General features: G+C 46.2%; 2 protein-coding genes across 5 annotated transcripts in view; both read right to left on the bottom strand.

Annotated features, from left to right (window-relative positions):
- Positions 1-12,943, bottom strand: part of LOC115168599 (brefeldin A-inhibited guanine nucleotide-exchange protein 2) — a 41,531-nt gene extending 28,588 nt beyond the window's left edge. For 2 of the 4 annotated variants that reach the window (XM_029724022.1, XM_029724024.1), the window contains exons 1-10: positions 12,603-12,941; positions 9,006-9,036; positions 8,578-8,701; positions 6,661-6,807; positions 5,565-5,744; positions 4,574-4,811; positions 2,826-3,008; positions 2,453-2,580; positions 2,137-2,270; positions 1,236-1,470 (exon numbers count right to left, since the gene is read on the bottom strand). In XM_029724022.1, coding sequence (XP_029579882.1) covers positions 1,236-1,470; positions 2,137-2,270; positions 2,453-2,580; positions 2,826-3,008; positions 4,574-4,811; positions 5,565-5,744; positions 6,661-6,807; positions 8,578-8,701; positions 9,006-9,036; positions 12,603-12,747 — 1,545 coding nt within the window. In that variant the 5' untranslated portion in view covers positions 12,748-12,941. Of the gene's footprint in view, positions 1-1,235; positions 1,471-2,136; positions 2,271-2,452; positions 2,581-2,825; positions 3,009-4,573; positions 4,812-5,564; positions 5,745-6,660; positions 6,808-8,577; positions 8,702-9,005; positions 9,037-12,602 lie in introns of all 4 variants that reach the window. The other 2 variants (XM_029724025.1, XM_029724023.1) reach the window with 2 other exon arrangements.
- Positions 12,944-14,463: 1,520 nt separating this feature from the next.
- LOC115168766 (uncharacterized) lies at positions 14,464-19,832 on the bottom strand. Its single transcript, XM_029724324.1, has 2 exons — positions 18,270-19,832; positions 14,464-14,529 (listed from the first exon to the last, which is right to left on the bottom strand). Exons 1-2 carry the CDS (start codon positions 19,242-19,244, stop codon positions 14,464-14,466), a joined length of 1,041 nt encoding a protein of 346 aa, XP_029580184.1. The 5' UTR covers positions 19,245-19,832.
- Positions 19,833-21,387: the final 1,555 nt, after the last annotated feature.

Below are 21,387 nucleotides of genomic sequence, written 5' to 3'. Positions count from 1 at the left end.
GAGGAGAGGAGAGAGGGGTAGAGAGGAGCGAGGGGTAGAGAGGAGAGGAGCGAGGGGTAGAGAGAGAGTGAAGGGTAGAGAGAGAGTGAAGGGTAGAGAGAGAGGGGTAGAGAGGAGAGAGGGGTAGAGAGGAGAGAGGGGTAGAGAGGAGAGGGGGGTAGAGAGGAGAGGGGTAGAGAGGAGAGAGGGGTAGAGAGGGTAGAGAGGAGAGAGGGGTAGAGAGGAGAGAGGGGTAGAGAGGAGAGGAGGGGGTTAGAGAGGAGAGGAGCGAGGGGTAGAGAGAGAGGGGTAGAGAGAGAGGGGTAGAGAGAGAGAGGGGTTAGAGAGAGAGAGGGGTAGAGAGGGAGAGGGGGTAGAGAGGAGAGGGGGGTAGAGAGGAGAGAGGGGTAGAGAGGAAAGAGGGGTAGAGAGAGAGAGGGGTAGAGAGAGAGAGGGGTAGAGAGAGAGTGAAGGGTAGAGAGAGTGAAGGGTAGAGAGAGAGAGGGGTAGAGAGAGAGAGGGTAGAGAGAGAGAGGGGTAGAGAGAGAGAGGGGTAGAGAGAGAGTGAAGGGTAGAGAGAGTGAAGGGTAGAGAGAGTGAAGGGTAGAGAGAGAGAGGGGTAGAGAGAGAGAGGGGGTAGAGAGAGAGGGGTAGAGAGAGAGGGGTAGAGAGAGAGAGGGGTTAGAGAGAGAGGGGTAGAGAGAGAGAGGGGTAGAGAGGAGAGAGGGGTAGAGAGGAGCGAGGGGTAGAGAGGAGCGAGGGGTAGAGAGGAGCGAGGGGTAGAGAGGAGCGAGGGGTAGAGAGGAGCGAGGGGTAGAGAGGAGCGAGGGGTAGAGAGGAGAGAGGGGTAGAGAGGAGAGAGGGGTAGAGAGAGAGTGAAGGGTAGAGAGAGAGAGGGGGTTAGAGAGAGAGTGAGGGTTAGAGAGAGTGAGGGTTAGAGAGCGAGTGAGGGTTAGAGAGCGAGTGAGGGTTAGAGAGCGAGTGAGGGTTAGAGAGCGAGTGAGGGTTAGAGAGCGAGTGAGGGTTAGAGAGCGAGTGAGGGTTAGAGAGCGAGTGAGGGTTAGAGAGCGAGTGAGGGTTAGAGAGCGAGTGAGGGTTAGAAAGCGAGTGAGGGTTAGAGACAGAGTGAGGGGTAAAGAAAAAAGATGGTAGGTAGTCGCATCATTTATTTTCATTCCCTGTTGCCTATTATGAACTGAATGACAGGACTCATAAGATCCCAGATTAAATCTCTATGTAACTCCTGCATCTCACACCTCAATCTGCATCTTGAGGTGAACTTTGAAGTGTGAGAGCAGGGTGAGGAAGATGGCGAGGGAGAGCTCGAACACCTCTGGTACAGAGGAGACACCATTCTTGGAGAGGGCCACACACAGGTACTGCTTGATGGCGTTGACAAACATCTCGTGGGTGCGGAAGACAGGCCCCGCCCCCTGGAGCACAGACAGCAGCAGCTGCAGGGACACCACCTTGGAGCGCAGCTCATGAGACCTGAGGGCGCAAGAGAGGGCGCAAGAGAGAGGGCGCAAGAAGGTAAAAAAAACAGTGGAGAGGAAGAGGGGAAAGAAGATGGATAAAGGAGAGATGGAGGACAAACACATGGGAAAAAGCCAGAGGAGATGTAAATATTCAACAGTGTAGTATATGAATATCTTGTACAGTCTATAGCCTCAGTTGAATATAGGTATTTAGGTTTAAACTAGAACACGTCCCTCTTATGTTTGGAAGCAGTGATCAGGCTCAGCATTCGTCTATTCAGACTCCCAGCCTCAGGGTTTGACAGAGACACTGAAGACACTCCGTCTAGAATGTAAAACCTCAGGATCTTTAAACACTCTAGCTATATCAAGCAAGTGGCAGCTAGTTATATAGTATTGTATTGGGACCTGATGGTCTTCTGTAGCTTAGCTAGTAGCGCATGAAGCTTGCAACACCAGGATAGTTGGTTCAATTCCCGGGACCACCCGTACGCAAAATGTACGCATGCACACATGACTAAGTTGTTTATGGATAAATCAGTCTGCTAAATTACATTATTGTGAACAGAAAGCAGAAAATGTGGACTGGTTTAGGCGATGAGACCAAGGGAAGGGAGAAGTTGTGGGTGTGAACTGAGCGGGGAAGCAAGGTCTGAAGGGCTCGCGGGTGATGTCTCACTTTGGGTCAGGGGGTCCGTCCGCCAGGGGCTTCATGGAGAGCTTACAGAGGGATCGGAAGACCAGGAAGGCGTCTTTCTGCAGGATGTGTGAGAAACGAACAGCGTTCTGGCCACCCTGCATGGACTCTAAATCCTAAAAGACACAACAAGAAAAAAATAACTAAACAGAACAGCTTTAAAATGTATCATGCAATTGTCAATACATGACAAAAAATGAGGATAACTATGTATAATTAATAAAGGGCAAAAATCATCAGGAATCACTGTTCCCATAAAACCTTTGATGTGACACATCCTCATTCCAAGAGAACTCACCAAGATGTCTGTAGAGGACACGGAACCATGGTCACCCATAATGCCGTTCATCTGGTTCCTAACAGCCCTGGGTGTAGGGGGCGTCAGCTCAGGGTGCTCTGGGGGTATGTGTGGAGAATAGTCCCCTGCTGGGTGGAGGGGTGGAACAGACCAGCCAGATACAATCAAATGTATTTTATAAAGCCCTTTTTACATCAGCAGATGTCACAAAGCCCTATGCCAGCCTAAAACCACAAACAGCAAGCAATGCAGAAGCACAATGGCCTGGAAAATGTAGAAGGCAGGAACCTTGATACATACAGGTGTGTAAATGACAGACAAGCTCTGATTAACAAACTCTGTCCAGTCACTCCGATCACAACCAATTACTGACCTTGTGCAGTTTGGGTCTGTGGTTCTGGTTCTGCGGCCACTTCCTCCACCACATCAGTCGTTGGTTGCTCTGTTGGCTTTGAATCGACCTGCCCTACTCCCGATGTCCCCCTCTCCCCTAATTCTGATCCCCCTCCCACTTCATCCCCTTCCTCTACTGACTGTGTTGCTGCTGGTGGTTTTTCTGGAAGTGGACCATTAAAAACGATTCATGAGGAAAAAGACCAAGTGTCAAATTAATGAGGATGATGTGAGCTTCAGAAATGTCTAAGGATAAAATCATGATCTATGGCAGGGCTCTCCAACCCTGTTCCCGGAGAGCTACCGTCCTGTAGGTTTTCACTCCAACCCTGTTCCTGGAGAGCTACCCTGCTGTAGGTTTACACTCCAACCCTGTTCCTGGAGAGCTACCGTCCTGTAGGTTTTCACTCCAACCCTGTTCCTGGAGAGCTACCCTGCTGTAGGTTTACACTCCAACCCTGTTCCTGGAGAGATACCGTCCTGTAGGTTTTCACTCTAACCCTGTTCCCGGAGAGATACCCTCCTGTAGGTTTACACTCCAACCCTGTTCCTGGAGAGCTACCCTCCTGTAGGTTTACACTCTAACCCTGTTCCCGGAGAGATACCCTCCTGTAGGTTTACACTCCAACCCTGTTCCTGGAGAGCTACCATCCTGTAGGTTTACACTCTAACCCTGTTCCTGGAGAGATACCCTCCTGTAGGTTTTCACTCTAACCCTGTTCCTGGAGAGCTACCCTCCTGTAGGTTTACACTCCAACCACAGTTGTAAATAACCTGATTCGTCTCATCAAACAGAAAATTATTAACATGAAGTGCGCGGGCCTTCCGAATGGTGCAGCGGTCTAAGGCACTGCATCGCTTGAGGTGTCACTAGAGACCCGGGTTCGAGCCCAGGCTGTGTCACAACCGGCTGTGACCGGAAGTCCCATAGGGTGGCGCACAATTGTCCCAGCGTCGTCCCGGTTAGGCCAGAGCGGAGGGGGGCTTTACTTGACTCACCGAGCTCTAGCGACTACTTGTGGCGGTCTAGGCACCTGCAGGCTGATTTCGGTCGTCAGTAAAACCGTGTTTCCTCCGACACATTGGTGCAGCTGGCTTCAGGGTTAAGCGGGCGGGTGTTAAGAGCGAGGTTTGGCGGGGCATGTTTCGGAGGACGCATGACTCAACCGTCGCCTCTCCCGAGCCCGTTGGGGTGTTGCAGCAATGAGGTAGAAAAATAAATAATAATACATTTAAAAAATCAAGTGCGCTAGTTTAAGGTTGGATTGTAAACCTATAGGATGGTAGCAGGGTTGGAGAGCCCTAGTGTAAACCAATAGGACGATAGCTCTCTGGGAACAGGGTTGGAGAGCCCTAGTGTAAACCTAGAGGATGGTAGCTCTCTGGGAACAGGGTTGGAGAGCCCTAGAGTAAACCAATAGGACGGTAGCTCTCTGGGAACAGGGTTGGAAAGCCCTAGTGTAAACCAATAGGACGATAGCTCTCTGGGAACAGGGTTGGAGAGCCCTAGTGTAAACCAATAGGACGGTAGCTCTCTGGGAACAGGGTTGGAGAGCCCTAGTGTAAACCTATAGGATGGTAGCAGGGTTGGAGAGCCCTAGTGTAAGCCTATAGGACGGTAGCTCTCTGGGAGCAGGGTTGGAGAGCCCTAGTGTAAACCTATAGGACGGTAGCTCTCTGGGAACAGCACAGATCAATGCTAAGTATGAATACAAACAAGGCCAATACCTGGAGGTGTTGTCTCCTCTCTGTTATCCTCTGTAGCAGCCACATCCTCCTCAGTCTGGCACTCCTCTGGTTGGCCATTGATGGTATTAAGGTCCGGTGTGCTGGCTGCAGGAGAAGGGGTCCCGTTGGGGTCTGGGGTGCAGTCTGACCGGGGGGAACCACCAGACATCTGCCCAGGGGAAGGGGAGGGGTTCTGCTGGGGCAGACATTGTCTATCCTTCTCCTGAGCCTCTATAGCCTGTACAGATGAAGGATAATGAACAGACCGGCCATGATCAACACAGCTGGTCAGACCACCAAACTAATAGGACTAGGAGACACAGGCTGTTCCACCCCGACTCGGAAAGGAGACACAGGCTGTTCCACCCCGACTCGGGAAGGAGACACAGGCTGTTCCACCCCGACTCGGGAAGGAGACACAGGCTGTTCCACCCCGACTCGGGAAGGAGACACAGGCTGTTCCACCCCGACTCGGGAAGGAGACACAGGCTGTTCCACCCCGACTCGGGAAGGAGACACAGGCTGTTCCACCCCGACTCGGGAAGGAGACACAGGCTGTTCCACCCCGACTCGGGAAGGAGACACAGGCTGTTCCACCCCGACTCGGGAAGGAGACACAGGCTGTTCCACCCCGACTCGGGAAGGAGACACAGGCTGTTCCACCCTGACTCGGGAAGGAGACACAGGCTGTTCCACCCTGACTCGGGAAGGAGACACAGGCTGTTCCACCCTGACTCAGAAAGGAGACACAGGCTGTTCCACCCTGACTCGGAAAGGAGACACAAATACACTTCCAGAGAAATGATTGAGATACAAGGAGTGTATCCACTTCTTGTCTAGTTTCAATCCAGATATTTCCATTCCCATTGGTCAATCAGCTTGCTCTAAGATGATACACACCAGCATCAATGATTGAGTGCTTGTTATAGACGACTGTGTACATATGAGAGTGATATGGACTGGTCTGGACAGGGGACAGAAGTACACTGACCGCCTGGGTCTCCATGTGGGTGAAGATGACATTGACCATCTGTGTGAGCGTGGCCTTGGCGGTGGTCTGGTTGATGAGGTTACGGCTGGCCAGGTAGATGTTGTAACAGGTACGCACTGTCAGCAGAACCGTTCCCTCGTGGATCTCAATGTGAGGGGAGGTCACAGCCGTCAGTAGAGCCTACAGGAGAACAGAGAGGGCTCAGAACTAGGAATGCACAATTCCGGGAACTCCCCCCCCAAAAAATCCCTGGTTGTCCTGAAATCCTGGTTGGAGGGTTCGCAGAATCAGAAGGTTAATCCGTAATCCTCCAAACAGAATTTCTGGAAAAGCAGGGATTTTATTAAAAAGTTCGCAGAATTTTGCAACCCTAGTCCTGACAGACAGGGGACAGAGAATAAATAGTCTTTAACTACCATTGTGAATTATAGAAGAATTATCTTATATACAGTATCTTTATGTCGTAGGAATTGTTGGTCAGTCCAATAAAACCTGTTATCAACCGTGATAATACTGGCAGCTTGTTTGAACAAGACAGACTTTGGACCCTCAACTCTGGAGCTCCACTATGGGAAGCTGAAATGAACTCTGGTTATGCATCATGTCTACTGTACAGCCGTAAGAGACGGATGTGGCACCGGATATATCTGTAGTATCACTATGGGGACTGGGATGTGGAAAATAATGGGCAGCAATTTGTCCTGAGATGCAACTAGGAGATATATACAGTACCAGTCAAAAGTTTAGACACACCTACTCATTCCAGGTTCTCTTTATTTAAACAATTTTTTACATTGTAGAATAACAGTGACGACATCAAAACTATGAAATAACACATATGGAATCATGTAATAACCAAAAAAGTGATAAACAAATCAAAATACATTTTATATTTGAAATTCTTCAAAGTAGCCACCCTTTGCTTTGATGAAAGCTTTGCACACTCTCCTAGCAATGTAGAAAACAGGAAAAATAAAGAAAAACCCTTGAATGAGTAGGTGTGTCCAAACTTTTGACTGATACTGTATATGTTCTGTTTAAATAAGTAGCTATTCATAAAAGGAGAGGTTTAAGATGGACGGGGTCCCTGCCAGACCTTGACGATCTGCAGCTGCACCCCCTCGTCTGTCTGTGGGCCCTGGAAACAGTTACAGATGGTCTCCACCAGCCGGTCGATGAGCCTCTTCCCTGGAGCACTACTGTCAGAGGCATTGCCCGTGATGTGGCCATACGCAATGAGCTTCTGCCATGGGGAGAGGGGAAAGATTGTGGAGAGAGTAAGCATCTGTGGCATTTAGAAGGAGTCGGACATCCACAAGTCAGACATTTCTGAGGAGACACAACAGGTCTAGTAACATTTTAAGTCCTCCACCATGTGGAATTTACAAGAAGAAAATCGAACATTATTAGACACAGTTTACAGCACGTATACAAGGTGCAGTGAAATGCTTGCGTGCCAGTTCCCTAAACATTGCAGTACAATAATCGACATCAACAATAAATCAAAAAGTCTGATAAAAAAATATAACTGACAGTCTAGTAGGTGCTTATATTCCTCCCATTTCACACATGTACAAGCGTGTATTAAATGTATGTTTGTTGCATATCCCAACTCCCCTTGGAAAGTGGGGTCAGGTCAGGGTCAGGGCCAGGGGCAGGGCCAGGGTCAGGGTCAGGGCCAGGCATTATCAACGGCAACCCTGGAGCAATTAGGCTTAAGTGTATTGCTCAAAGGCACGTCGACAGATTTTTCCCCTTGTCGGCTTGGGGATTTGAACTAGCGACCTTTCGGTTACTGGCCCAACACTCTAACCACTAGGCTACCTGCTGCTATGTCAAGTGAGACAGTAGGACAGTGACAAAAGGACAGTGAGACAGTAGGACAGTGAAAAGGACAGAGAGACAGTAGGACAGTGATAGTAGGATAGTGACAAAAGGACAGTGAGACAGTAAGACAGTGACAAAAGGACAGCAGCACAGTAGGACAGAGACAGTAGGATAGTGACAGCAGGACAGTGACAAAAGGACAGAGAGACAGCAGGACAGTGACAAAAGGACAGAGACAGTAGGACAGTGACAAAAGGACAGAGAGACAGTAGGACAGTGACAAAAGGACAGTGACAAAAAGACAGAGAGACAGTAAGACAGTGATAGTAGGATAGTGACAAAAGGACAGAGAGACAGTAAGACAGTGATAGTAGGATAGTGACAAAAGGACAGTGAGACAGTAAGACAGTGACAAAAGGACAGAAAGACAGCAGGACAGAGACAGTAGAATAGTGACAGCAGGACAGTGACAAAAGGACAGAGACAGTAGGACAGTGACAGCAGGACAGTGACAAAAGGACAGAGATAGTAGGATAGTGACAATAGGACAGTGACAATAGGACAGTGATAGTAGGATAGTGACAATAGGACAGCAGGACAGTGATAGTAGGATAGTGACAAAAGGACAGAGAGACAGCAGGACAGTGACAGCAGGACAGTGACAGTAGGACAGTGACAAAAGGACAGAGAGACAGCAGGACAGTGACAAAAGGACAGTGACAAAAGGACAGTGAGACAGTGATAGTAGGATAGTGACAAAAGGACAGAGAGACAGTAGGACAGTGATAGTAGGACAGTGACAAAAGGACAGAGAGACAGTAGGACAGTGATAGTAGGACAGTGACAAAAGGACAGAGAGACAGTGATAGTAGGACAGTGATAGTAGGACAGTGACAAAAGGACAGAGAGACAGTGATAGTAGGACAGTGACAATAGGACAGTGATAGTAGTAGTAGTATATAATTGAACAGTGTGTGGTTGTGTGATAGGGACTTACAATGACCTCCCTCCCACAAATAAAATCACATTTTATATCATATGTACCGAATACAACAGGTGAACAGTGAAACGCTTACTTACGGTCCACACATGTTGTATTTGGCACGTAACAAATAAAATGTGATTAGAATTTAAATAGGCATGGGTGTTGGTGTGTCTAAGTTCTTTGATGTGTAAACTTGTATACCTGTAGGCAGTCCAACGAGGTGCTGACAACGCGTGGGGACTTTGATTGACAGGCGAGCTCAAAAGGCAGTACGTATTTGTCAGCTTCAATGTAGTTAGCTCGGGGCGGGACCACTGAGCCATCTCTGTAGAAAGGAGCCACAGCACGAGGTTATGGAGACATGCAGGCCTCAGGACATCACAAGTTTAATAACCCTTAATGACAGCGGTGACTGCTTAAAACAGCATGACAGCTGTTTCCTGTAGCCTTCTAGTACTTGTGCTAACGCTAGATAGCAAAGGCTCCAGAAACTAACTTAAACTTCCTGCAAACAGCACGCAGAGATAAAACTGCTAAAAAAAAGTCATCACACTCTCCCTTTAATAGGTGCATCAAACACCTGTCCATGAGCTGCAGATACTTCCGGAGAGAAACGGCTTTGGACTTACTTTTGCTTCTCAAGCTCGATTTTGATTTCATCTGTGAAGTGGAAGAAAAAAAAAGGAAGAAGATTAGTGAGGTCTGAACTTTGACCTTTAGACCTGATGAACGTGTTTCGGCCATAACTGATCATTCATTTCACTAGCATAAAAATACCAGTATCAACTTACCATGAATACAGTTACAATTAGCAAAAACTAAAACAACAAATGAAATGCAGTCAAACATCAAACAACCTCAACTGCCATAAACCTCTTGCTAATGACCAGAGACAATCTTATCGCCTTAACATTGGTGACAGCTTTGGGCAGAGCAAAGATCCTGTGTTCGAAGCAGATCTGTCAGAACAAGCCGAAATGCACCACTGGAAGTCACCATTTTCCTTATCTAGCCTAGTAGGTCTAAGCATTAGCAGTAGTGCATACGTACAAGGCCAGATATGATTTGACCAAATTGGGCTGTTGTATCCCAGAACTTCACATGCTGAGATACTTGGCAGCTGCTGACACACAAGACCCAAAGTTGATCTCAAGGCAGGCACACGAGGTGGAACAGGGAGCATCGAGTACTCTGAGGAAATAGCCTACAGCCGTTGTAGACTCAACTGTAGCTTGTCTTTGTGCTCCTCTCAACTGTGTGTCATCAGGGGGGGGGGGGGTGAAGAGCGGAGCAGACAGAATTCCCATTGTTGGCTGCAACGATCAACATTAAAGTTGTGTTGTATAGTAAATATGAAGAAAAAAAAACTGCTGACTCTCCCAAGGCTCATCTGGGATCCACAAACAAACCATACGCTGTGGAAGCAGCATTATAGCCTAATTACTGCACCACTGCACATCTCCAGTTGATCATCTCCCCTTAACAACAGCAAATACAACTTGTGCTATAGTCTACATTTCATAATGTAGGACTGGGGTTCCCGAACTTTTCCCACTCAGGGGCCCCCCCTTGCAGCACTGGGGGACATCCTGGGGGACACCCCACCCCCCCCCCAAGCGTATTCTACTATTACAACTTTCAAGAGAATATTTGAATCCGGACTGAGTTCCTGTTTTGGGTGGGAACCACTGATCTAGGATACAGCACAGTAAACAACAACAACTATGGTGCCAGTGTCTAGGACAATTCATTTGTCAATGGCATGAATACACTCAAACTAGGGGGAAACCACAGTCAAACGGCCACTCACAGTTTGTGAAAAAGACTGTCTAATTTCAGTCAGAGGATGAGCTTCCACTGAGGCATGCTCATCGAGTGATTCCATATGAAACCAAGACAAACAAAACAAACATTATTTGGGGGATTTTGTCCGGGTTTTGTTATGGAATCACTCCATTATAAACATGTTATTGGTTTAACTAAACTTTATTTACCACATGCGCCGAATACAACAAGTGTAGACTTTACTGTGAAACACTTACTTACAAGGCCTTAACCAACAGTGCAGTTCAAGAAGAAGAAAATATTTACCAAGTAGGCTAAAATAAAAAGTAATAATACAAAGTAACACAATAAGAACAACAATAAGGAGGCTATATACAGGGGGGTACAGGTACAGGTTAGAGGTACGAGCCTGTACCCACCCATCATCATAAAGAATTTGAGCTATAGCCAAGCAAGGAGGTTCTCCCCCCCATAAACCAAACCACAACGGACACAGCATCCGTGAGAAAAATATGCAATGAACAGAGCCTAAGTAAACTGTTTAGTGTACAGTGTGCTGAATAGGAGAGTCTATGAGTGGGCTGGGCAATGTCAATATGGAGAGATGAATTTATTTGAAGAGAGCAAGGTCAACATTAACCCACCAGATGAATATGGTACGACTTCAGTACAGGGTGACCTGGCTGTGACAAAGATTCCAGTCGAGTCAATCTATACTCAACATTATCCATTCTGACCGTTGCCACCTAGGAAAATGTGGACCTTCTGAAATAGTAATTGATTGCCGCTGATCTAGCTAGAAGTTCCCGCCATACAGACGTAGGGTTTCAGACGTTTTTGGAAGATGGTTCAGGGACTCCGCTATATGTCATACTAAACTGTCAGTAATAATGACTATTCATTTACAGTAAAATGTCACTTACACATTGTCCTTAAATGTACAGTAAAAGGTATACAGCTGGAACATCTCCTATTCAGATGATCAAAGACCAGGATGTATCTCTCAACAAACACTAGAATGGGTGGTGTGTAAAACTAATGTTAACCCTCCACTGCTCAATGGAACAGACGTCCCGAGTATCCTGGAGTTAATGTCAGAACTAGGAATTTCTGAAATGTCCCACTTGCTAACTTGTTGTATTTAGGTAAAGGGGGATACCTAGTCAGTTGTAAAACAATGCATTCAACTGAAATGTGACTTCTGAATTTAACCCAACCCCTCTGAATCAGAGAGGTGCGATGGGTTGCCATAATCGATATCCACGTCTTCGGCGCCCGGGGAACAGTGGGGTTAACTGCCTTGCTCAGGGGAACAGTGGGTTAACTGCCTTGCTCAGGGGAACAGTGGGTTAACTGCCTTGCTCAGGGGAACAGTGGGTTAACTGCCTTGCTCAGGGGAACAGTGGGTTAACTGCCTTGCTCAGGGGAACAGTGGGTTAACTGCCTTGTTCAGGGGAACAGTGGGTTAACTGCCTTGCTCAGGGGAACAGTGGGTTAACTGCCTTGTTCAGGGGAACAGTGGGGTTAACTGCCTTGTTCAGGGGAACAGTGGGTTAACTGCCTTGCTCAGGGGAACAGTGGGTTAACTGCCTTGTTCAGGGGAACAGTGGGTTAACTGCCTTGCTCAGGGGAACAGTGGGTTAACTGCCTTGTTCAGGGGAACAGTGGGTTAACTGCCTTGCTCAGGGGAACAGTGGGTTAACTGCCTTGCTCAGGGGAACAGTGGGTTAACTGCCTTGTTCAGGGGAACAGTGGGTTAACTGCCTTGCTCAGGGGAACAGTGGGTTAACTGCCTTGCTCAGGGGAACAGTGGGTTAACTGCCTTGTTCAGGGGAACAGTGGGTTAACTGCCTTGCTCAGGGGAACAGTGGGTTAACTGCCTTGCTCAGGGGCACAACGACAGATTACCACCTTGTCAGTTCGGGGTTTCGATCCAGCAACCTTTCGGTTACTGGCCCAAGTCTCTAACCACTAGGCTACTGAGCCACACGAGCCGAGTTCAACAAATCCACAAGTCGGACATTTCCGAGTTTACTAGTTCCGACTAGTATCTGAATGCGGCATAAATTGCCTGTTGATTTAACAGGTGCCATTCCGGTTAGGTGACAATGCTACGTGCTGTACAATGACTGGTCAAATGTCTAGGTATCACGTTAAATAGCCAGCCAGCCAGCTGTTAAAGTTGACAGTGATGAAAACATAGGATTCATGTGTTGACATGCAGTCAGATCTATGACAAGCCAGCGTTCAGAGACTGAAGCGTTGGACATTATGCGGCGTTACATCATAACGTTACACTAAACTATAGTAGTAAGCCTGACAGTCAGGAGGCCATTACGACATGAGAACCCAGTACTGTGTTAGTTAGCACGCAAGGGGTTACCTAAAACATTACATGCCTATGGGTGCAATGTCCTGGAATAAAAATACAACTCACGTACCAAGTGCCACTTGACAAGCTTTACGCAGCTGGCTGTGCTGGCTCCGCTTCACCTCCTTATCCGAAAGGATTTTCTCCAGCGCCCTAGACAGAAACATGCTCTTGGTTTTTGTGTTTTCTGCCTGCTTCAGGTGTTGCTGTTGCATCTCTTGATATAACTTGTGCTATCTCAGGCCGTCATCTTCAGCCTGGCACTGCGTTGATGCAGGCGAGAGAAAGACTAACGAAACCGGGCTATCGGTATCTTGTCGATTCACCGAGTTTGTTGATGATGCTAACTCAGCACAGAGTCGCCATGTTGGTTACACGTCACGTGATTTTCAGCTGATTTTTATTTGGCCGTTTTGTCCCTTCTACTGGATCATAGACTCGTTGGTTTTCCCACTAAAACCTTTACTATTTAACTTCTTATTTACAATGACGGTCTACCCCGGACGACGATGGGCCAATTGTGCGCTGCCCTATGGGACTCACAATCACGGCCGAATGTGATTCATCCTGGATTCGAACCAGGGACTGTAGTGACGCCTCTTCGCACTGCTATGCAGTGCCTCAGGCCGCTGCGCCACTCATGCTGATAATCAAAGTTTCATCATACACATTTCTTACGTAAAGTATTTACCCTAGACGTAACTTAACTTTTTTTAATTGATTTTGATTCTTCTGAAGGCAGCAGATGGCTAAGAGATATCTCGGGTTATCAAGCTAGTTTTTAGATTATTATTTTTCTTTTTTGGGGGGGGTTCAAAGAAACATAATCATGCATACCATTTCAAAAATTGCATGAAAATTGTAATTTTGAAGTCCAGCCCGGCACTGAATGATGATCTCTGGTCCAATATGTTGGACAAATCGAAACGCTCGCACTGAAATAAAAACACGATTTATCCACCAGGTGGGGATAGACACAACCAGACACATACTAGCAATTATGTTCCCCAGTCTGTTTAGTGTATTCTCTAACACATGCAGGTCTCTCCCAGTCTGTTCAGTGTATTCTCTAACACATGCAGGTCTCTCCTCTCCTGTTTAGTGTATTCTCTAACACATGCAGGTCTCTCCCAGTCTGTTCAGTGTATTCTCTAACACATGCAGGTCCCTCCCAGTCTGTTTAGTGTATTCTCTAACACATGCAGGTCTCTCCCCAGTCTGTTTAGTGTATTCTCTAACACATGCAGGTCTCTCCTCTCCTGTTTAGTGTATTCTCTAACACATGCAGGTCTCTCCCAGCCTGTTTAGTGTATTCTCTAACACATGCAGGTCTCTCCTCTCCTGTTTAGTGTATTCTCTAACACATGCAGGTCCCTCCCAGTCTGTTTAGTGTATTCTCTAACACATGCAGGTCTCTCCCAGCCTGTTTAGTGTATTCTCTAACACATGCAGGTCTCTCCTCTCCTGTTTAGTGTATTCTCTAACACATGCAGGTCCCTCCCAGTCTGTTTAGTGTATTCTCTAACACATGCAGGTCTCTCCCAGTCTGTTTAGTGTATTCTCTAACACATGCAGGTCTCTCCTCTCCTGTTTAGTGTATTCTCTAACACATGCAGGTCTCCCCAGCCTGTTTAGTGTATTCTCTAACACATGCAGGTCTCTCCCCAGCCTGTTTAGTGTATTCTCTAACACATGCAGGTCTCTCCCCAGTCTGTTTAGTGTATTCTCTAACACATGCAGGTCTCTCCCAGCCTGTTTAGTGTATTCTCTAACACATGCAGGTCCCTCCCAGCCTGTTTAGTGTATTCTCTAACACATGCAGGTCTCCCCAGCCTGTTTAGTGTATTCTCTAACACATGCAGGTCTCTCCCCAGTCTGTTTAGTGTATTCTCTAACACATGCAGGTCTCCCCATCCTGTTTAGTGTATTCTCTAACACATAAAGATCCCTGCCAGTCTGTTTAGTGTATTCTCTAACACATGCAGGTCCCTCCCAGCCTGTTTAGTGTATTCTCTAACACATGCAGGTCTCTCCTCTCCTGTTTAGTGTATTCTCTAACACATGCAGGTCTCTCCCCAGCCTGTTCAGTGTATTATCTAACACATGCAGGTCCCTCCCAGTCTGTTTAGTGTATTTTCTAACACATGCAGGTCTCTCCCCAGCCTGTTCAGTGTATTCTCTAACACATGCAGGTCTCTCCCAGTCTGTTTAGTGTATTCTCTAACACATGCAGGTCTCTCCCAGGAATAGAGGAAACAGTATGTCATACTGTATTTTATACCACCTATTGCATCTTGCCTATGCCACTCTGTCATTGCTCATCCATATATTTACATGTATATATTCGTATGCCATTAATTGACTTAGATTTGTGTGTATTAGGTAGTTGTTGTGGAATTGTTAGATTACATTTTAGATATTGCTGCACTGTCGGAACTAGAAGCACAAGCATTTCGCTACACTCGCAATAACATCTGCTAACCATGTGTATGTGACCAATAACATTTGATTTGATTTGATTGTGAGTCACAATCTACACCCCTAGAAGCTGCTTGTACAGAACTATTTTGATTTTTATCAAATCACCTTCAAAGGTCAAGAAGATGTAGCTACCAGGACTAGATGACATAATGAACTTCAACCATTAATCATTGAGTTCACATGATACCCTACTCTGGGTAGATGGCATGTCTGATAGGGAGGGCTAGTTGAGTTCACATGATACCCTACTCTGGGTAGATGGCATGTCTGATAGAGAGGGCTAGTTGAGTTCACATGATAACCTACTCTGGGTAGATGGCATGTCTGATAGAGAGGGCTAGTTGAGTTCACATGATACCCTACTCTGGGTAGATGGCATGTCTGATAGGGAGGGCTAGTTGAGTTCACACGATACCCTACTCTGGGTAGATGGCATGTCTGATAGAGAGGGCTAGTTGAGTTCACATGATACCCTACTCTGGGTAGATGGCATGTCTGATAGAGAGGGCTAGTTGAGTTCACATGATACCCTACTCTGGGTAGATGGCATGTCTGATAGGGAGGGCTAGTTGAGTTCACACGATACCCTACTCTGGGTAGATGGCATGTCTGATAGAGAGGGCTAGTTGAGTTCACACGATACCCTACTCTGGGTAGATGGCATGTCTGATAGAGAGGGCTAGTTGAGTTCACATGATACCCTACTCTGGGTAGATGGCATGTCTGATAGAGAGGGCTAGTTGAGTTCACATGATACCCTACTCTGGGTAGATGGCATGTCTGATAGGGAGGGCTAGTTGAGTTCACATGATACCCTACTCTGGGTAGATGGCATGTCTGATAGAGAGGGCTAGTTGAGTTCACATGATACCCTACTCTGGGTAGATGGCATGTCTGATTACGGTGATCCAGTGTTTATGATTCTCATCAGGTATTTCTGCAGGTAAGACCCATTGCAGTCAGACTGAGGAGGGGAGAGGGGGGTGAGTGAGGCAAGTGTTCCCAGGACATTTTGCTTCCCCATCAGAGAGGATTGCAAAAACCAAAATCAATAGGAGAAATGGACATCAATGCACCATCTGCTCTCAGTGGAGTCTGTTAGCTTCTATTAATGTTTACATGTTGAGTACAGCCTTAGTCTAAATTCCCATTATACTTCACAACAGCACACTGGCAACTAAACACACAGAATAAAACTACAATCTATTGGAATGAGGATGTTCTGCAGTGCAGCACTATCCTGTCTAGTGTTTTGGGGAAGTCTGTTGGCTCTACACTACTGACATTCTAAATCACCTTGCTGGTGTTGACCTTCCTGAACTACAACAGTTGTAGTCATCAGGGGTCAGTACATGTGGCCCTTCGTAGCTCAGTTGGAAGAGCATGGTGCTTGTTAACACCAAGGTATTGGGTTTGATTCCCAGGATTGCTTTGAATGAAAGCGTCTGCTAAATGGCTTATATTGAACGGACCTGTATTCACCTGATCCAAGTCATAATGCATAGAGCTAGACAAACGCCACCTTACTCAAACACAGAGACTGGGCCGGTATGTGTGAGAGCGTGGGCAAGACAAAAGACCACTCAATCATGGTTGGACCTCTTCATCACGGTTGACAACTCCACGGTGTCCCCCTCCCAGAGTGCAAAGACCCTTGGTGTGACCCTGACAACACCCTGTCGTTTTCTGCAAACATTAAAGCAGTGATTCGGTACTGCAGGTTCTTGCTCTACAACATCCATAGAGTACAACCCTACCTCACACAGGAAGAGGTGTAGGTCCTAATCCAGGCACTTGTCATCTCCTGTCTGGACTACCGCAACTCACTGTTGGCTGGGCTCCCCCCAACCTGAGTACTCCGTTCTGCCACCTCTGGTCTCTTGGCCCTCCGACCCTTACGGGAGGACAGCTCCCGCTCAGCCCAGTCAAAGATCTTCTCTATACTGACATTGGTGGAACCAGCTCCCCCCTGAAGCTAGGACAGATACCCTGCACATTTTCCCAAAAACATCTGAAACCCTACCTCTTTAAAGAGTATCTTAAATAATCCCACAGAACCCCCCCCCACAAAAAAACAGAGCCTTTCCTGATCTAAACACTCACACTTGACTTTTCCCTCCTACTAGCACTGACTTTGCTGATAGCTACTTATTGAGGAACAACGTACTTACTATAATTGTGATATGTGGTTGTCCCACCTAGCTATCTTAATATGAATGCACTAACTGTAAACCGCTCTGGATTACTGTCTGCTAAATTACTAAAATGTAAATGCAAAAGAGTAACTTCATCCTGCAGACTGGGTTCTGTAACAGTGTCATCCGTCCTGTGTGACTGGGTTCTGTAACAGTGTCATCCATCCTGTGTGACTGGGTTCTGTAACAGTGTCATCCATCCTGTGTGACTGGGTTCTGTAACAGTGTCATCCATCCTGTGTGACTGGGTTCTGTAACAGTGTCATCCATCCTGTGTGACTGGGTTCTGTAACAGTGTCATCCGTCCTGTGTGACTGGGTTCTGTAACAGTGTCATCCGTCCTGTGTGACTGGCTTCTGTAACAGTGTCATCCATCCTGTGTGACTGGCTTCTGTAACAGTGTCATCCATCCTGTGTGACTGGCTTCTGTAACAGTGTCATCCATCCTGTGTGACTGGGTTCTGTAACAGTGTCATCCGTCCTGTGTGACTGGGTTCTGTAACAGTGTCATCCATCCTGTGTGACTGGCTTCTGTAACAGTGTCATCCATCCTGTGTGACTGGCTTCTGTAACAGTGTCATCCATCCTGTGTGACTGGCTTCTGTAACAGTGTCATCCATCCTGTGTGACTGGCTTCTGTAACAGTGTCATCCATCCTGTGTGACTGGCTTCTGTAACAGTGTCATCCATCCTGTGTGACTGGGTTCTGTAACATTAGCCCCATCATCTGACTGATATGAACTTGCACATTTTGGTTGTTGAAAAATGTGTCAAATTATTTAAATGCATGTTTTTGTATTTTCTATTCATTAAACAAAAATGTGTCAATCATTGAATATATTTCCAGCTCATGGAATCAACAATTATACAAGTGCACCTAAATTCATACATTTCTTTATTACTTTTCATTAAAATGTGATAAAAATGTACATCATATACTATCAATAAGAAAATACTGACAATTTTCAGTACAAATCTTTACCTTGATTTATCTGACAAGCATAAAATCATTGCTCATTATTTTTTTTAAAAAGGAACAGACACAAACCAAATTCCGAAACCTGTTGAGAGTTCTCTGAAACATACAGGTCTCTCCCAGCCTGTTTAGAGTTCTCTGAAACATACAGGTCTCTCCCAGCCTGTTTAGAGTTCTCTGAAACATACAGGTCTCTCCCAGCCTGTTTAGAGTTCTCTGAAACATACAGGTCTCTCCCAGCCTGTTTAGAGTTCTCTGAAACATACAGGTCTCTCCCAGGCTGTTTAGAGTTCTCTGAAACATACAGGTCTCTCCCAGCCTGTTTAGAGTTCTCTGAAACATACAGGTCTCTCCCAGCCTGTTTAGAGTTCTCTGAAACATACAGGTCTCTCCCAGCCTGTTTAGAGTTCTCTGAAACATGCAGGTCTCTCCCAGCCTGTTTAGAGTTCTCTGAAACATACAGGTCTCTCCCAGCCTGTTTAGAGTTCTCTGAAACATACAGGTCTCTCCCAGCCTGTTTAGAGTTCTCTGAAACATACAGGTCTCTCCCAGCCTGTTTAGAGTTCTCTGAAACATACAGGTCTCTCCCAGCCTGTTTAGAGTTCTCTGAAACATACAGGTCTCTCCCAGCCTGTTTAGAGTTCTCTGAAACATACAGGTCTCTCTCAGCCTGTTTAGAGTTCTCTGAAACATACAGGTCTCTCTCAGTCTGTTTAGAGTTCTCTGAAACATACAGGTCTCTCTCAGCCTGTTTAGAGTTCTCTGAAACATACAGGTCTCTCCCAGCCTGTTTAGAGTTCTCTGAAACATACAGGTCTCTCCCAGTCTGTTTAGAGTTCTCTGAAACATGCAGGTCTCTCCCAGCCTGTTTAGAGTTCTCTGAAACATACAGGTCTCTCCCAGTCTGTTTAGAGTTCTCTGAAACATACAGGTCTCTCCCAGTCTGTTTAGAGTTCTCTGAAACATACAGGTCTCTCCCAGCCTGTTTAGAGTTCTCTGAAACATGCAGGTCTCTCCCAGGAATAGAGGAATTCACAGTACGGAAAAAAAACAGTGTCATAATCTACACCTCTAGAAGCTGCTTGTACAGGGAAAAAAAGCAATTGAACAAAATCACTTATAAAATAGGAAAGAACAGATTAGAAAATGAAATTAAACCATTAATTAACACAGTGGATCAGTTATAACACATTCAAATGTTTACTAACTGAGCACTGAAAAGGAATATACTGAAACATGATTCAAAAATAAATAGTTGTCGTGGTTACGATCCCCATGTCCTGTGTAGTTAAAACAACAATAAATTAACAGATTTAAAAAACAACCTTTCCATTCTAAAATGTCACTCATCGTGCCTTGAATGTTCCAGAACTGTTTGGAATGAGGGAGAAAGTAATCAACTCTTCAACAGCCTGTACCCTAACAGAGAATAGAGAAGTACTGTACCTCACAGTATGAAAAGGAGGGGGAATTGAGTTCACATGATACCCTACTCTGGGTAGATGGCATGTCTGATAGAGAGGGCTAGTTGAGTTCACATGATACCCTACTCTGGGTAGATGGCATGTCTGATAGGGAGGGCTAGTTGAGTTCACATGATACCCTACTCTGGGTAGATGGCATGTCTGATAGGGAGGGCTCGTTGAGTTCACATGATACCCTACTCTGGGTAGATGGCATGTCTGATAGGGAGGGCTAGTTGAGTTCACACGATACCCTACTCTGGGTAGATGGCATGTCTGATAGAGAGGGCTAGTTGAGTTCACACGATACCCTACTCTGGGTAGATGGCATGTCTGATAGAGAGGGCTAGTTGAGTTCACACGATACCCTACTCTGGGTAGATGGCATGTCTGATAGAGAGGGCTAGTTGAGTTCACATGATACCCTACTCTGGGTAGATGGCATGTCTGATAGAGAGGGCTAGTTGAGTTCACATGATACCCTACTCTGGGTAGATGGCATGTCTGATAGAGAGGGCTAGTTGAGTTCACATGATACCCTACTCTGGGTAGATGGCATGTCTGATAGGGAGGGCTAGTTGAGTTCACATGATACCCTACTCTGGGTAGATGGCATGTCTGATTACGGTGATCCAGTGTTTATGATTCTCATCAGGTATTTCTGCAGGTAAGACCCATTGCAGTCAGACTGAGGAGGGGAGAGGGGGGTGAGTGAGGCAACTGTTCCCAGGACATTTTGCTTCCCCATCAGAGAGGATTGCAAAAACCAAAATCAATAGGAGAAATGGACATCAATGCACCATCTGCTCTCAGTGGAGTCTGTTAGCTTCTATTAATGTTTACATGTTGAGTACAGCCTTAGTCTAAATTCCCATTATACTTCACAACAGCACACTGGCAACTAAACACACAGAATAAAACTACAATCTATTGGAATGAGGATGTTCTGCAGTGCAGCACTATCCTGTCTAGTGTTTTGGGGAAGTCTGTTGGCTCTACACTACTGACATTCTAATGAACTTGCTGGTGTTGACCTTCCTGAACAGGTAGGTACAGTCATCAGGTGATGTCATGTGACCAGGAACAAGTGGGAATAGACCAGTATTCACCTGATCCAAGTCATAATGCAGAGCTAGACAAACTCCACCTTACTCAAACACAGAGACTGGGTCGGTATGTGTGAGAGCGTTGGCAAGACAAAACAATCCAACTTCTTCCTGCAGACTGGGTTTTATAACAGTCCCATCCATCCTCACTGGGTTCATTAGTGTCCCATCTCTAAGTTACGTAACATCTGTGTAGTACTCAGTGTCACGGTCCAACTCTTCATCTATACAAGTATGACATTCTGTTGAAGATCGATTCAGGGGTACTCCAAAAAATATGATATAGTGAATAAATACTGGACATGAAGTGAGGACACTCTTCAAACGTGAATGATTCAGGCCACATCCAAGTGAACTCAGAGTTGTAAAACTAAGACACCATCTTTTACAAACACATCCTCCCAAACCAGACAGACAGATGAGAGACAGACAGATGAGAGATAGACAGACGAGAGATAGACAGAGACAGACAGACAGACAGATGAGAGATAGAGACAGACACAGAGATAGATAGACAGAGACAGAGAGACAGAGAGAGAGAGAGAGAGAACATGCTGAGATGAGTGAAGCGTCATGGTCTGAGAAATCAGAGAATCACATTTACAATCACATTCTGTCACACTATGTCCACGAA

This window comes from Salmo trutta, chromosome 30 (assembly GCF_901001165.1).
Source record: "Salmo trutta chromosome 30, fSalTru1.1, whole genome shotgun sequence".
NCBI lineage: Eukaryota > Metazoa > Chordata > Actinopteri > Salmoniformes > Salmonidae > Salmo > Salmo trutta.
Note: the sequence above shows the minus strand (reverse complement) of the source record. Positions and strands in the feature narration are given on the sequence as shown.

What these genes read in the sequence shown, in the direction of transcription:
- LOC115168766 (XM_029724324.1), bottom strand. Translation starts at nt 19,244, where the DNA reads ATGACACTGTTTTTTTTCCGTACTGTGAATTCCTCTATTCCTGGGAGA. An exon ending in TTTCAGAGAACTCTCAACAG is followed by an intron (nt 14,530 to 18,269) that starts GTTTCGGAATTT and finishes TACACTAAACAG; the next exon opens with GCTGGGAGGGACCTGCATGT.